General features: G+C 48.2%; 1 protein-coding gene across 1 annotated transcript; it reads left to right on the forward strand.

Moving 5' to 3' along the window:
* The first annotated feature begins 12,629 nt into the window (after positions 1 to 12,629).
* LOC127321728 (uncharacterized) lies at positions 12,630 to 13,953 on the forward strand. The gene has a single exon (XM_051350726.2). The coding sequence runs from the start codon at positions 12,759 to 12,761 to the stop codon at positions 13,866 to 13,868; it is 1,110 nt and encodes a 369-aa protein (XP_051206686.1). The 5' UTR covers positions 12,630 to 12,758; the 3' UTR covers positions 13,869 to 13,953.
* Positions 13,954 to 15,006: the final 1,053 nt, after the last annotated feature.

Consider the following 15,006-nt stretch of genomic DNA (forward strand, 5'->3'; position numbering starts at 1 on the left):
TTATGCACATAAGGTGTTTGATGAAATGCCCCAAGAGCATGAAACAAACATGATATGAAGTGTTGGAGCCACACTTGAGCTTTCTCATTTATTTTTTCCTCCTCGATCACGGTTAGCAACTTGAACCTTTGATGTGTCGTTGATAAAATATGCATGTGTGTGTAGTTCATTGTTTAATTTATATTGTTTGTAGCTAGTTAGTTTAATAAATGCATGATGGTTAATTATATATTTTATATTATAATAATGCAGATGAATCGACAATGGATGTACGGTAACCGACTCTCCGGCGAGTTCAGTACGGGTTTGAAAGATTTCCTCGTAGTGGCTAATGCGAACAAGCAGGGGGGTTTTGTTATCTGTCCATGTGTTAACTGTAAGAATCAGAAGGGTTACTCTTCCTCAAGAGATGTTCACATGCACCTGCTTCGGCACGGTTTCATGCCAAGCTATAATTGTTGGACCAAGCATGGAGAAAGAGGGGTTATAATGGAAGAAGATGAAGAAGGGGATGATTTCATCGATGAAAGCTATCTTGCTCATTTCGGTGATACTTTCATGGAGGATGCTGAAGGTGAAGGGGAAGGTGAAGGGGAAGGTGAAGAAGAGGCACGTGATGATCCCGTTGATGATCTTGGTCGGACCATTGCTGATGCACGGAGACGCTGCGAAACTGAAAAAGAGAGGGAGAATTTGGATCGCATGTTAGAGGATCATAGGAAGGCGCTGTACCCCGGATGCGATGATGGTCTGAAAAAGCTGGGCTGCACACTGGATTTGCTGAAATGGAAGGCACAGGTAGGTGTAGCTGACTCGGCATTTGAAAACTTGCTGAAAATGTTGAAGAATATGTTTCCAAAGAATAACGAGTTGCCCGCCACTACGTACAAAGCAAAGAAGGTTGTCTGCCCTCTAGGTTTAGAGGTTCTGAAGATACATGCATGCATCAACGACTGCATCCTCTACCGCGGTGAATACGAGAATTTGAATGAATGCCCGGTATGCACTGCATTGCGTTATAAGATCGTAGGCGATGACCCTGGTGACGATGTTGAGGGCCGAAACCCGTGAAGAGGGTTCCCGCCAAGGTGATGTGGTATGCTCCTATAATACCACGGTTGAAACGTCTGTTCAGGAACAAAGAGCATGCCAAGTTGTTGCGATGGCACAAAGAGGACCGTAAGTCGGACGGGGAGTTGAGACACCCCGCAGATGGAACGCAATGGAGAAAGATCGACAGAGAGTTCAAAGATTTTGCAGCTGACGCAAGGAACATAAGATTTGGTCTAAGTACGGATGGCATGAATCCTTTTGGCGAGCAGAGCTCCAGCCATAGTACCTGGCCCGTGACTCTATGCATCTACAACCTTCCTCCTTGGTTGTGCATGAAGCGGAAGTTCATTATGATGCCAGTGCTCATCCAAGGTCCGAAGCAACCCGGCAACGACATCGATGTGTACCTAAGGCCATTAGTTGATGAACTTTTACAGCTGTGGGGCAGACCTGGTGTCCGTGTGTGGGATGAGCACAAAGAAGAGGAATTTGACCTACGAGCGTTGCTTTTCGTAACCATCAACGATTGGCCTGCTCTTAGTAACCTTTCGGGACTGTCAAATAAGGGATACAATGCATGCACGCACCGCTTACATGAGACCGAAAGTGTACATTTGCCAAATTGTAAGAAGAACGTGTACCTTGGGCATTGTCGATTTCTTCCGAAAGGTCATCCAAGAAGAAAGAAAGGCAAGCATTACAACGGCAAGGCAGATCACCGGCGAAGCCTGCGGAACACACCGGTGCCGAGGTATTTGATATGGTCAAGGATTTGAAAGTCATCTTTGGAAAGGGTTCTGGCGGACAATCAGTTCCGAAGGGAGCTGACGGGCACGTAGCCATGTGGAAGAAGAAATCTATATTCTGGGAGCTAGAATATTGGAAAGTCCTAGAAGTCCGCTCTGCAATCGACGTGATGCACGTTACGAAGAATATTTGCGTGAACATCCTAAGCTTCTTGGGCGTGTATGGGAAGTCAAATGATACAAAGGAAGCACGGCAGGACCAAAGAAAGTTTGAAAGATCCCGATGACCGGCATCCGGAACGGTTTCAAGGTCGTGCCGCCTACGCTACGACCAAAGAAGAGAAGGTCATCTTTTTTGAATGCCCGAGCAGTATGAAGGTCCCGTCGGGATTCTCGTCCAATATAAAGGGAATAATAAACATGGCGGAGAAAAAGTTCCAAAACCTGAAGTCTCACGACCGCCACGTGATTATGACGCAATTGCTTCCGATTGCTTTGAGGGGCTCCTGCCGGAAAATGTTCGAGTAGCCATTGTGAAGCTATGTGCATTCCTCAATGCAATCTCTCGAAGGTAATCAATCCAGAAGTTCTACCACGGTTACGTAACGATGTGATCCAATGTCTTGTCAGGTTCGAGTTGGTGTTCCCGCCATCCTTCTTCAATATTATGACGCACCTCCTGGTTCACCTAGTCGATGAGATTTCCATTCTCGGTCCTGTATTTCTACACAATATGTTCCCCTTCGAGAGGTTCATGGGAATATTAAAGAAATATGTTCGTAACCGTGCTAGGCCGAAGGAAGCATCGCCAAGGGCTATGGAAATGAGGAGGTAATTGAGTTTTGTGTTGACTTTGTTCCTGACCTTAAGCCGATTGGTCTTCCTCAATCGCGGCACGAGGGGAGACTAAGTGGAAAAGGCACGATCGGAAGGAAATCAACGATATGTATGGATGGCCATTCTCTGATCGAAGCACACCACACGCTTCGACCAATTCCAGCTTGGTGGCTCCGTACTTTGAGAAACACAAGAATATTTTACGCTCGGACAACCCCGAGAAGCCTCGAATCCTCGGATTAGGAAGGCCCACATGGAGACTTTCGGCAGTTGGTTGAGAAAACATTTAATGAGTGACGATCATGTTGTAGATCAGCTGTACATGTTGGCCAAGACACCATCTTCGACTATAACGACTTTCCAAGGGTACGAGATAAATGGGAATACATTTTACACGATCGCCCAAGATAAAAAGAGCACCAACCAAAACAGTGGTGTCCGCTTTGATGCAGCAACCAAGAATGGGCAAAAGGTCACATATTATGGTTACATAGAGGAGATATGGGAACTTGACTATGGACCCTCCTTTAGGGTCCCTTTGTTCCGGTGCAAATGGTTCAAGCTAACAGGAGGTGGGGCAAAGGTGGACCAGCAATACGGAATGACAATGGTGGATTTCAACAATCTTGGTTACCTTGACGAACCATTCGTCCTAGCGAAAGATGTCGCTCAGGTTTTCTATGTGAAGGACATGAGTAGCAAACCGAGAAAACGGAAAGATAAGAAAACGATCAGTACATCATGCGATGATCCAAAGCGCCACATTGTTCTTTCAGGGAAAAGAAACATCGTGGGAGTGGAGGACAAGACAGACATGTCAGAAGATTATAATATGTTTGCTGAAATTCCGCCCTTCAAAGTGAACACCGACCCAAGCATTAAGTTAAATGATGAGGATGCTCCATGGATACGGCACAATCGTAAGCAAGCAGGGACACAAGGGAAGAAATGATGTGTAATAATTTATTGTACCAAACTTTGTTGAATGAATCATGTGAATTATATTACCCGTGATGTGTTTGGTGTCCATTTTCGAATGATTCAATTGACTCGAGATAGCACTGATGATACATGAAATTTGGAGTGACTAAGTCATACTCCTGCATACATGAAATTTGGAGTGACTAAGTCATACTCCTGCATACAGGAAATTTGGAGTGACTAAGTCATACTCCTGCATACAGGAAATTTGGAGTGACTAAGTCATACTCCTGCATACATGAAATTTGGAGTGATTTAGTCATACTCCTGCCTAGGCGTATAATATGCATACTCGTAGTCTTCATAGCCGCCGCCGTTGTACTGGTAGTCGTCGCCTTCTAAGTTGCCGGCGTCGTCGTCGCCGCTATTGTCGTCGGCTGTCGTCGGGCGGCGCTCGTGGCTCGAACTGAGGGTAGCGCAGGCGGGGGATATCGCCGGCCGTGATGTAGTCCATGACGCTCTGCAGAGTCCGGCCGTACCACCATAGCCGACGGCCGGCCTCGTGGAAGTTTCCAGGAGGCAGACCGTCCTCCTCATACCTGGCGAGCGCCCTCTCACGCCGATTGATGAAGAAGGCGTCCCAAGTATGCTGGTTATCGGGATGCCGGCGGGGATTCATCCGCTGCTCCGGCGTGAGGTCGAGGTAGTAGTGGTTCGTGATGGCCGCCGGCGCGGTAGCACTCGAGGGACGGGAGGGACCGGCACGCCGCCGGCGCTTAGGCTCCGGCGCGAGGGACGCGGTAGCCGGAGGGCAAGGGTAGTTCGAGGCGCAAAGCTCCTCCACCTGCTGGTAGGTTAGAGTGGGTGCGGTGGAAGCCATGAGAGAGTGATGAGAGATTGTAGAGATGTGATAATGCTGGCCAAGCCGGGCTACCTATATGTAGTGACAAATGGCGGGAAAAATGGGAGTGGGAAGACAGGAGGCGGGAAGAAAGAGGCGGGGAGAAAGTGGCGGGAAGAAATTGGCGGGAAAAAATTGGCGGGAAGAAAGAGGCCGGAAGAAATTGGCGGGAAACAATTGGCGGGAAGAAAGAGGCGGGAAGACAGGGAAGAAATGGCGGGAAGACGAGGAGGGAAGAGGGGGTCGGCGGAAAGAGGCGGGAAGAGGGGGCCAACGAACTTTTGAATTGAATTAGTTTTATTTTTATGAATTTTTGATAATTTGTATTTTTAAAATTTTGAATTGAATTAGTTTTATTTTTCTGAATTTTTTGATATATTATTTGTATTTTTAAGATTTTGAATTGAATGGGTTTTATTTTTATGAATTTTTTGATATATTATATGTATTTTAAACATTTTGAATTGAATTAGTTTTATTTTTCTTAATTTTTTGATATATTATTTGTATTTTTAACATATTGAAATGAATTAGTTTTATTTTTCTGATTTTTTTGATATATAATTTGTATTTTTAATATTTTGAATTGAATTAGTTTTATTTTTCTGAATTTTTTGATATATTATTTCTATTTTTAAGATTTTGAATTGAATTAGTTTTATTTTTCTGAATTTTTTGATATATTATTTGTTTTTTTAAGATTTTGAATTGAATTATTTTTTTTTCTGAATTTTTTGATATATTATTTGTATTTTTAAGATTTTGAATTGAATTAGTTTTATTTTTCACATTTAATTTCGAAATAATTTTGAAAAAGGCCTTTAGTCGCGGTTGGCCGCAAATGGGGCGAAAAATGGGCTTTAGTCGCGGTTGGGGTCACCACCCGCGACTAAAGGGTGACCTTTAGTCGCGGTTGGTGTCCCCAACCGCGACTAAAGCCCATTTGGTATAAAACCTCGCGCTCGCCCGCGCACTTCATCTTCTTCGCAGACTCGCCGCCTCTTCGCCTCTTCCGCGCCGAAGGCTCGCCGCCCGCCCTCGACAACGCCGCCCGCCGTCGTCCTCGCGCGCCCGGCCGCCGTCGCCCGCCGCCCCATCGTCGTCCTCGCGCGCCCGGCCGCCCGTCTTCCTCGCCGTACGTCGTCACACCGCCCGCCCGGCCCACGCGCGCCGCCTCTCTCGCCACGCCGCCGCCACTATCACCGCGCGCCGCCGCTATCACCGGCCGCCCTCGCCCACCGCGCTGCCGCCTCTCGCTCGCCCGCCCTCAACGGCGCCGCCTCGCTCGCCCACGCGCGCGCGGCCGCCGGCCGGTTACAGAGAGATGAGGAGATGACGAAGGGGCCGTGGCCGGCGCCGGCCCCTTTTTTTTGTTTTTATTAATTATATCACAAATTGTTAATTAAAATTGTACACTAAAATTTGACTTAAAAAAAGATTGTGTAAAGAAAACTAAAATTTGACTTAAAAAATTAAAATTGACTTAAAAAAGATTGTGTAAAAAAACTAAAATTTGACTTAAAAAGATTGTGTAAAAAAAAAACCACCGCGCGTATACGGAGGGGGCAGCGAGCCCTCGTCGCCCGTCCGTATACGAGCGGTGTTTTTTTTTTGTCGAGAGGGGCGGCACCACCATCGCCTTTTCGCCACCGCCGCCCTTTCGCCACCGCCCTTTCGTCACCGACCCTCGCCTCCCCTCCTTATACGCGCCGGCCGCCGGTGTTCGCGGCGAGGGGGCGGCGCCACCGCCACCGCCGCCCCCCTTTCGCCACCGCCACCGCGCGCCCACCTTCCGCCGCCCCCCTTTCGCCACCGCGACCCCGCATATATGCATGTGTTGTGTCTCGACTCCGACTCCGCGTGCACCCCTTCCTCGCCCCCTCCTTTTGCCACCGCCCTTTCGCCACCGCCACCGCCCCCCTTCTTCACTTAATTAATTTGTTTTTACTACATGTTTTCAGGACTGACATATGGCGGACGATAGAGCTGACCCGATTCTGGACAACTATGATCCGGACCTTGAAGAACATATGTTCGGCATCATAAAAGGCGATATTCTATATGTGCCGACCGGACAAGAAGAAGATGATATCTCTTCTTATCTGAACCTTGAGGGTGAAGATGAAGGGCGCCGTCCCGGCAAGATGATGCCGAAGAAACGTCGATAAACGACGATCTTCAATTGGAAGTAGCAACCACCTCCGGCGCCGAGGTATATATATATACATATTGAGCGTCTGGTGATACAAACTAACTGATTTGAATAAATGTGTCTGTACTAACGCGCGCGACTCTCTTTCTTATTTTAGCCCTCGGCCGGATCGTCGAAAAAATCGAGTACGTCGTCAAAGCGTGGCGCAACCAAGACGATGAAACCAAACGAAACATGCACCATCGAGGTTGTCGATGAAGAAACCGGCAGGCCGCTGGAGCCCAGCAAGAACGCCACCAAGTTTATCAGCCAATGCGGAGCCGTTGTTAGAGACAACGTCTCGATCACCGTCCAGGAGTGGAATGAGCCAAAGAAGGCACGTCTTGGTTTCACTTTTGTCGATAAGAGAACAAAAAAAGATTGCTTCAACAAGCTTATGGAACATTTCGTTCTACCTCCGGAATACCGCAAATACGATGAGGTGGGTAACAAGATTCAGGAAAACAAGGAGAGGTGCAAGCTAGTCAAACAGTTCGCTCTTTCTAAGATGGCCAACGCATTCCGGAAATACAAGCAAAATCTAGCCCATGACTTTGTCAAGCAGGGCAAGACTCCGGATTTCAAAGGACAATATGAGAAACAGCAACATGATTGGCCAGAATTTGTGAAGCAAAAGAAATCGGAGCAGTTCCTTGAAATATCGAAAAAAAATAAGGAGAATGCGGCCAAGAAGGAGTACAATCATATTATGGGGCCAGGAGGGTATCGCTTTTGGCATCCTAAGTGGGAGAAGATGGAGAACGAGCTGAGGGCGCGAGGAATCCGTCCAGGTACGGAGGGATGGGACCCAAGGGCCAAAAGCTGGTGGTACGGGCATGGGGGATCGCTGAACCCGGAGACAGGGGAGTGTGTTTATCAGGGCAAAATAATTAAACCCACCCAAAAGCTTATTGAGGCAATGAGGGATGCTCAAGAGGGGAGGATCAAGTTCAACAGAGAGAACGACGCCCTGACAAAAGCCCTCGGGAATCCTGAACACGGAGGACGTGTACGAGGCATGGGGCCCATTCCGTGGAAAGTAGGGTTCCCCCAGAACGATGACCCGTACGGTTACAGAAGCCGTAAGAGAAAGATGGATCGGGATGCAGATGTTGTGGCGAAGTTGGTAACGGAAATGGATGTGATGAAGAAAACCGTGAGTGTACTAGTCGCCGAAAGAGATGCAGCTCGGGCGCAGCATGAAGATCATCCAATGGATCTCGGAAGCCAGCAGCGGAGAAGAAGCAGCGTGGCTTCCACGGAGGCCTCACCGGCTGGTGCACCGACGATCGAAATTACTGCACCGGAGCCTCTGGTGGTCGAAATTACTGCACCGGAGCCTCCTCGCTACCCCGTGGACGATATAAAGGAGATGAAAGCATGTCATCTGTATTATCCTATCGGGAACATGTCCATGAAGGTAGCCATCGGCAGTGCTTTACCACCTGGAGCACTCCACCACAACAACCCCATTCAAGATGGCTATGCTCGTGTCACGGTGGAGGAGATAGTCCAAGGGTTTGAGGACCTGGACATTGACATTGCTACACCTGAAGGGGTGAAAAGACTTGGAGATGTCAAGCGCCAGTTCATTCTATGGCAGAAGAAATTTATCAAGTTTCCAGGCGAGGCGCCAACAAGTCCACCCCCCTACGGTGGTGGTGGTGGTGGTGGCGGTGGCGGTGGCGGTGGCGGTGGCGGTGGCGGTGGCGGTGGCGGTGGCGGTGACGGTGGCGGTGGCGGTGGTGGTGGTGGTGCTTCACCTACACCTCCTTCACGTCAGCCGACGCCGCCCCCCAATTCACCTCCGGCGGGTAAGCAGACGCCGCCCCCCAGTCCTCGTCCGGCGGGTGATCAGACACCGCCCCCCAATCACCCTCCGGCGAAGAAGCAGAAGCAGTCCTGGGTTATTAACCCGGACCCTTATGTACCTAGAACCACAAAGATACCAGAGCCATCACTGAAGCCTCTCCCCACAAGGCCTTGGGAACGTAGTGCCGAGGAAGTCGACGCACACGCGGCTGCTGAATATGAGAAATGGAAGGCGGACTGCAAGAAGAAAAGAGAGCCCGAGCCCAAGCAAGTATTTTCTGACAAGGAAAAGAGCTGGGCTAAGTCATTTTTGAACACACCGTCCCAAGCCGCGAAGAATCTGCCTGACGACTATTTACGTGAACTTCGTAGGCAAGCACTCGCGTTCAAGAGGAACCAAGAGTTGGCGGAGAAGAAAGCCTTGGAGGAGGAGGCCGAGAAAAAATTAGAAAGGGGGAAAGAAGTTGCCCAGCTCGGGGAACAAAGTAAACAATCGATCGCCCCGCTCATAGTGCAAGCCGCCGGTCCGGATGCCCCCGATATCATAGCAGCTGCGGCAGCACATGGATTGACTGTAACGAGTGCCAGAGAACAAGCGTCCGACTTAGGTATCACTCTTCGTGCACTGTTAGGCCTTGATGAGGCGCCAATGAAGGACGTAGTATTTACATATGTGAAGAATGGCCCTCTCGTCGAGCCTGCGCAGGAAGAGGATCTACCTCGACAAATGAAAGGTCTGCTAAATTGGTACAAGGGTTACATAAAACTTAAAAACGCCAAAGACTATATTTATGCGGAAGTTAGATATGAGCATCACTTCAAACATTACTATATACAAATTCATCGGAGTGAATTGTTCCAGCTGTTCAATCTGCGCGACCTCGACAAATCTATCATCAGTTGCTACGTTCTGTAAGTGATTTATTAATTTCTACCCCATCTCGTTCATTGCCTGCACTATATATATATATATATATATATATATATATTGTCCTAACTATCTTGTTGTGTACGCTATTATGCAGAATGAAGAAGCGGGAAATGCGAATAAGGAACATCCATGATGTTGGGTTCATTGACCCACAAATCGTTAATTCATATGTGTTAGAACACCACCCCGACGACGTGGAGGATGACCTGTGGCGGTTTTTTAGAAAACAGGAACTCAAAAGTGATATTCTATTTCCTTACCATTTTGGGTGAGTGTTTCTGTCTTGAGCACATTCTCTTTTGTTTACTCCATGCATGGTATGTGGCTAATCGATGAGTTATGCATGACTATGCATGTATCGTGTCCGCAGGTTCCACTGGATTCTTATGGTAATTCAATTTCACACCTCCATAGTTCTCGTCCACGACTCTCTGAATATGGATCCGGCGCTTTGGGCCGACATGAGAAAAATGATGCAAAAGTAATTATTTTCATTCATTTGCGCTCTATATCGATCGGCCTATTTCATTCATCATTTCCTAATATCAAGTAACTAATTAATAACTCTCTTGTTCATTTAATTTTCTTTGCCTCGTAGGGTTTGGAGACGGTTCGTAGATAAAAAGGTCGGTGAATTCAAAAAAGAGCTACAATTTAAAATGGCAGTGCGGACGACTGGGGATATTCAGCCACCGGGGACCAATCTATGTGGATACTATGTTTGTGAGAGGATCCGGAGATACTGCAATGAGCGGGACCAGAAGTGTGAGAACAACATCATGAGGAATAACCTCCGGAAGGCGCTTAGTCCAGAAGCTCGCTTCCGACCACTTCAAGAGGAACTAGCTGGATGGTTGGCGAGGGAAGTCATCGATCCTAGAGGAGAACACCATTACGATGACGTAGAACTTCATATGCACTAAATTTTGGATGGAAACTTGTTCAAAATTGTATATGGTCATCCGATATTGAATATATATTGTATATGGTCATCCGATATTGAATATATATTGTATATTCCTCTTGAATTCTTTTTGGTTCTAATTTCAAATTTGTTTGAAATTGTACATTCATATGCATGTATGTAGTACCGTAGAATATGTGAAACTCTTTCAAAATTAAAACCCAAAAGAAATAAAACAATACAAATTAAAAAGAAACCAGATTTAGGGGTAGGGGGGGCTAAACCCTAAACCCTGCGGAGGCCTTTAGTCGCGGTTGGCCAGAAGAACCGCGACTAAAGGTCCTCCGCCCTGGCGCTCGCCTGCGGCCCACGTGGACGGGCCTTTAGTCGCGGTTCGGGGGGGCCTTTAGTCGCGCTACTTTGGTCGCGGTTGCGCAACCGCGACTAATGGCAGTTGCCAACCGCGACCAAAGCCTCTTTTTCCACCAGTGTAGATGTCACGGGATTTGTATAGGATTTGTCATTCATCTCCTGCCTTATCTCTAGGAGAGCTTCTTAGCCTCCAAGTCTTGTACCCTATATATACTCGCCCATGAGGCGCAATACAACATCCATCATATTCCGCAATCTCTCCTCCCTCTCTATCCTTCTACAAAGAGGGACGTCCAGAGTTAGGCTCAGGCGATGGTGGTGGCTTCGTGTGCAGGGCGGTTGGAGCACAGGCGGAGACCCGTGACTGCGTGCTGGGCAGCGTCCTCCGTGGCGACGGCGGAAAGGGTTCCGTGTGGCGGCGTGCCGGGTGGTGGCTTCACGTGCAGGAAACCAGCGGCAGCCTGATTCCCTGTGGCGTCATGCAGGGAGGGGGCTTTGCATGCAGGGAGCCTGCGGCGGCAGACTAACAATAACAAACTTGCAGCTCTTCATAACCATTTAGAATCTGCATAACCAACAAAATGAAGAAACGGTATGAGAGAAATAACATATCAGTTGAATTGCTTTCAACTTAATATTTAGTTTCACAATATCTCAGTTCAAAGAATGCAGACCTTTGTTTCTAGATGATTTAAACTGCAGACTACCAGTAATAGAGTTCCAGCTCTTCCACGACAACTTAGAATCTGCATAATAATCAACAAAACAAAAATGATATAAGTGACATAGCAGTTGAATTGCTTTCAACTTTCAAAGCTTTTAGGGTATCAGGGAGCCAAATCAATTGTCTGCTGCTCCTAGATGGACCCGGCAATTGGGGTACTTCTCTTGTCTAGAGGAAACAAATTCTGAATTGAACACGGCAAGATATCTTAATTGTTATTGTAGTTTTTTCAGAAAAACCTTTTGCCTGCAAGATATCTTAAAGCAACCATGGCATGAAGTTGTATGAAGCATATGTAATTTCTGAATAAGTTCTGGACATACACCTGGAATATACCAAGATATCTCTATTCACAAAAAAGGATCGTCATATGCAGGAGATAGCATTACAGCTTTACACCATGTTGACATCCACTCAACTTCGAAGTTAATTCACGACTCCAATGGAACCTGGATGTTTCTGACTCTTTTACTTCACCCAGAACCATTTTAACTTATCAGAAATTGTCAACGTGTCTAATCTACCAGGTAAAAGACATCTCACCAAACAAGACAACAAAAGGCAAGAAGAGAAAAATAGTAGCAATCGGGTGCATGCAACAGTGCGGTTCCTCCACTTTCATAGTTGGATTTGCAAGTAATGAAAGGGAAATGAACAATCAAATGATTTTTTTGCGGGGTATTCAGAGATGGATCTGAAATTGGCGAAGTTGCAAAAACTGAATCCGTGGGGCACTAAGATGGCGCCGGTGGCGGAGATGAATGACCAGGGCAACAGCGGTGGTGGGACACTGCCGTCTAGGAGAATGACGTCGTCAACCAGGGGAAGGGCGGCGATGAAAGGCAGGGCGGCGGCCGGCGAGATGGCGTGACATAGGGAGGAGGCGCGTGGGCCGGCAGTGCAGCAGGGTGTCTCGCGTGATGGGAAGAGGGCAGACAGCGCTGTGGAGTGTGGACAGAGGCAACACAGCGACGCATGCAAGAGCAGGAGAGATTCATAGCGGTGATGTGGGCAATTGGAGGAGAGAGTCGTGGCGGCATGCCCTTGGGAGAGTCGTTGGCTCATGGAGGCGTGGCGGTTGAGCAGAGGAACCTACGATGCCATCCTTTTTTTTAAAGGGAAATACACCATGTGATGGACCGCGGACAACGTTGTGCTGTCAAACACGGGAGCAATGCCAGTCGTTAGATTTCAGGATTTAATGGCCAGGATCTGTTGGATCCGTCCCTCTGGGGCTTTTATTAGTAGTGGTGATGGTGATGGTGATGGTGATGGTGATGGTGATGTACATCTAACCCCTCAAGGCCTCAGCCAATCCAAGACAAGAAGACGCGTCGGCGCTGCCGGCCAGCACGGGCTACACACTATGAGCTGGTCCGGTCTGCCGGCCGATCTCGTATCGGGGATCGCCGACAGGATCACCGACCACGCAGACCTCGCGCGCTTCCGCTCGGTATGCCCATCCTGGCGCTCGGCCTCCGCGGCCCACGCCGCCCGTCGCCGCGTCCCACTGCTTCTCGTCCCCTCCCAAATCTCCAGCGTCAACCGCGGTCTTTGGTCCCTCGCCGACGACAGGATCGTGGAGATCCCCGTCCCCGTCGCCAGCGGTTTCTTCTTCCTCTTCGCTTCGCCGCGCGGCTGGACACTCGGCGTGGCCCACGACGGCGCCTCGGCTAAGCTGCTGCACCCCATCACCGGGGCGTCGGAGGGCCTGCCCAAGCTGCCGCCACCGTTCTTCCGCGACGGCGATCGGAAGATCCTCCGTGACATGGTGTGGGATCGGTCGCCGGATGCCATCATGATCTCGCCGGGAAAAGGCGCGTTCTTCTGCCGGCTGCCCCCGTGTGGCGGCGGCGGATCGTGGAGCCCGGTCGCCGGGTGCTCGCAGGACGCTGGCCGTGTCAGCAGCATCACCTACTGTGACGGCACGTTCTACCTCCTGGACGGGAGCACCCGCAGGGTCATGGCCGTGGACGGCGCAACCTTCGCTGTCGCCGGCGTCATTGAGCCGCCGGACATGGTCTTGCCAGCCCGCTTCTGGCTCGAACCCAACTCCGTGCTCGTTGCGTCGTCCGGCGAGCTCCTTCTCATCGTCAGGACGAGCCTCTTGCTTGAAGTAGTATATCACAGCTCGGAGGGCTTTCTCAAGATCTTCCGCGCGGACGTCCGGGGCCCGGCAGCCGCGTGGTCGGAGGTCGCCGACGGCAGCGGCATCGGCGACCGCGCCGTGTTCGTGGACCACTTCCGCGGGTTCTGCGTCGAGGCCAGCGAGGTCAACGGGTTGAGGAGGAACTGCATGTACGTGGCCAGAGGGTACGAGGTGGTGGACGACGACTACGGGATGGACGTCTACGCCAAGTTCACCGTGTCCGTGCTCGACCTCGCCGACCTTGCCACCGAGAATCTCGAGTACGGGAACCTGAGCAAGTTCCGCGACGGTTCGCTCTGGCGGTGGCCTTCCTGGTTAATGCACTGAACCAACTCCAAACACAGATACATGCTTAATTTGATCCGAGGAAATATAGGTTGCAGAGCTGTTCAAGTTTAATCTGCAGTACTCTTGCTCATGCGTGTTTTTCGTTTCTGAGTTAAACACGCCAACCGGCGCGCGCGTGTGTTCCTCTAAGAGAAATATGTAGCTGACAGATACTTTGTTTTTGTTGCTCCATGTTAGAGTATATCTTCAGTTATAGTTAGTTATAGTTTTAGTAGAAATTCAATTCGGCTCCCGGGTGCGTATGCTCCCTCTACCAAAAAATCATATTTTGAAATATTGAAAAATTTGGATAAAAAATTCTACATGTACATCTCCATAATATATGTGCGTTCGTCAAGTTTCACGAAAAAACAATATTTTGTGTGGTCTATATAAAAAAGAGAAAGTTTATCTTGTGAAAAGCATTATTTTTAGCACTGAATTTTTTCTTTTTTACACACGTCACATGATAAGTCGGTTTTTTATGAAACGACTTTGTGAGCATGTAGCACGTGAAGATGTATGTGCGAACTTTTAGTTTCAAATTTTTTAAAAATTTAAAATATATGTAAGATGCATTTCGAAATATAGGGAGCATATGCACCCATGTAATCCAAGTCTATCTCTATTAGGCTTCTTGAAGTCCGAGTTTTGTATACCCTATATAAACAGCGATAATCCTACACCTACGGACAAGTGATTGCGGACTAAACTTACGGACAGACGTGGCTGAATACAGTGTGTTTGGATGCATAGAAAGTTGGCATGGAATTGAATTGGAGTAAGATTCCAAATCTAATCATGCTTGCGACAGATAAAATTAATTGAAGCATAAAAGTAATACAATAACTCCGAGGCAAGATAAATAATTTAGGCTTGAATGACTTTTGTTTTAGTCTTATGCATGATTGAGCATGTGCCAAATCGATTCAAATAAAGCATACCGTTATATGAATAAAGCAATGCAAGCAAACATCTATATGACATGTTACCTACTATTAGTGAATCGGAACTAATCATGAGAGAGCATAAACTACTGAGCATCATTAAGTAGCATACACCTCACACAAACAAACTAAGCATATCCACATAAATGAGTATATGTACAAAAATAAAAACAAATAGACTGCATACCAGC

Source organism: Lolium perenne, chromosome 1 (assembly GCF_019359855.2).
Source record: "Lolium perenne isolate Kyuss_39 chromosome 1, Kyuss_2.0, whole genome shotgun sequence".
NCBI lineage: Eukaryota > Viridiplantae > Streptophyta > Magnoliopsida > Poales > Poaceae > Lolium > Lolium perenne.

Coding starts and splice junctions, on each gene's coding strand:
- LOC127321728 (XM_051350726.2), top strand. CDS start 12,759: ATGAGCTGGTCCGGTCTGCCGGCCGATCTCGTATCGGGGATCGCCGAC.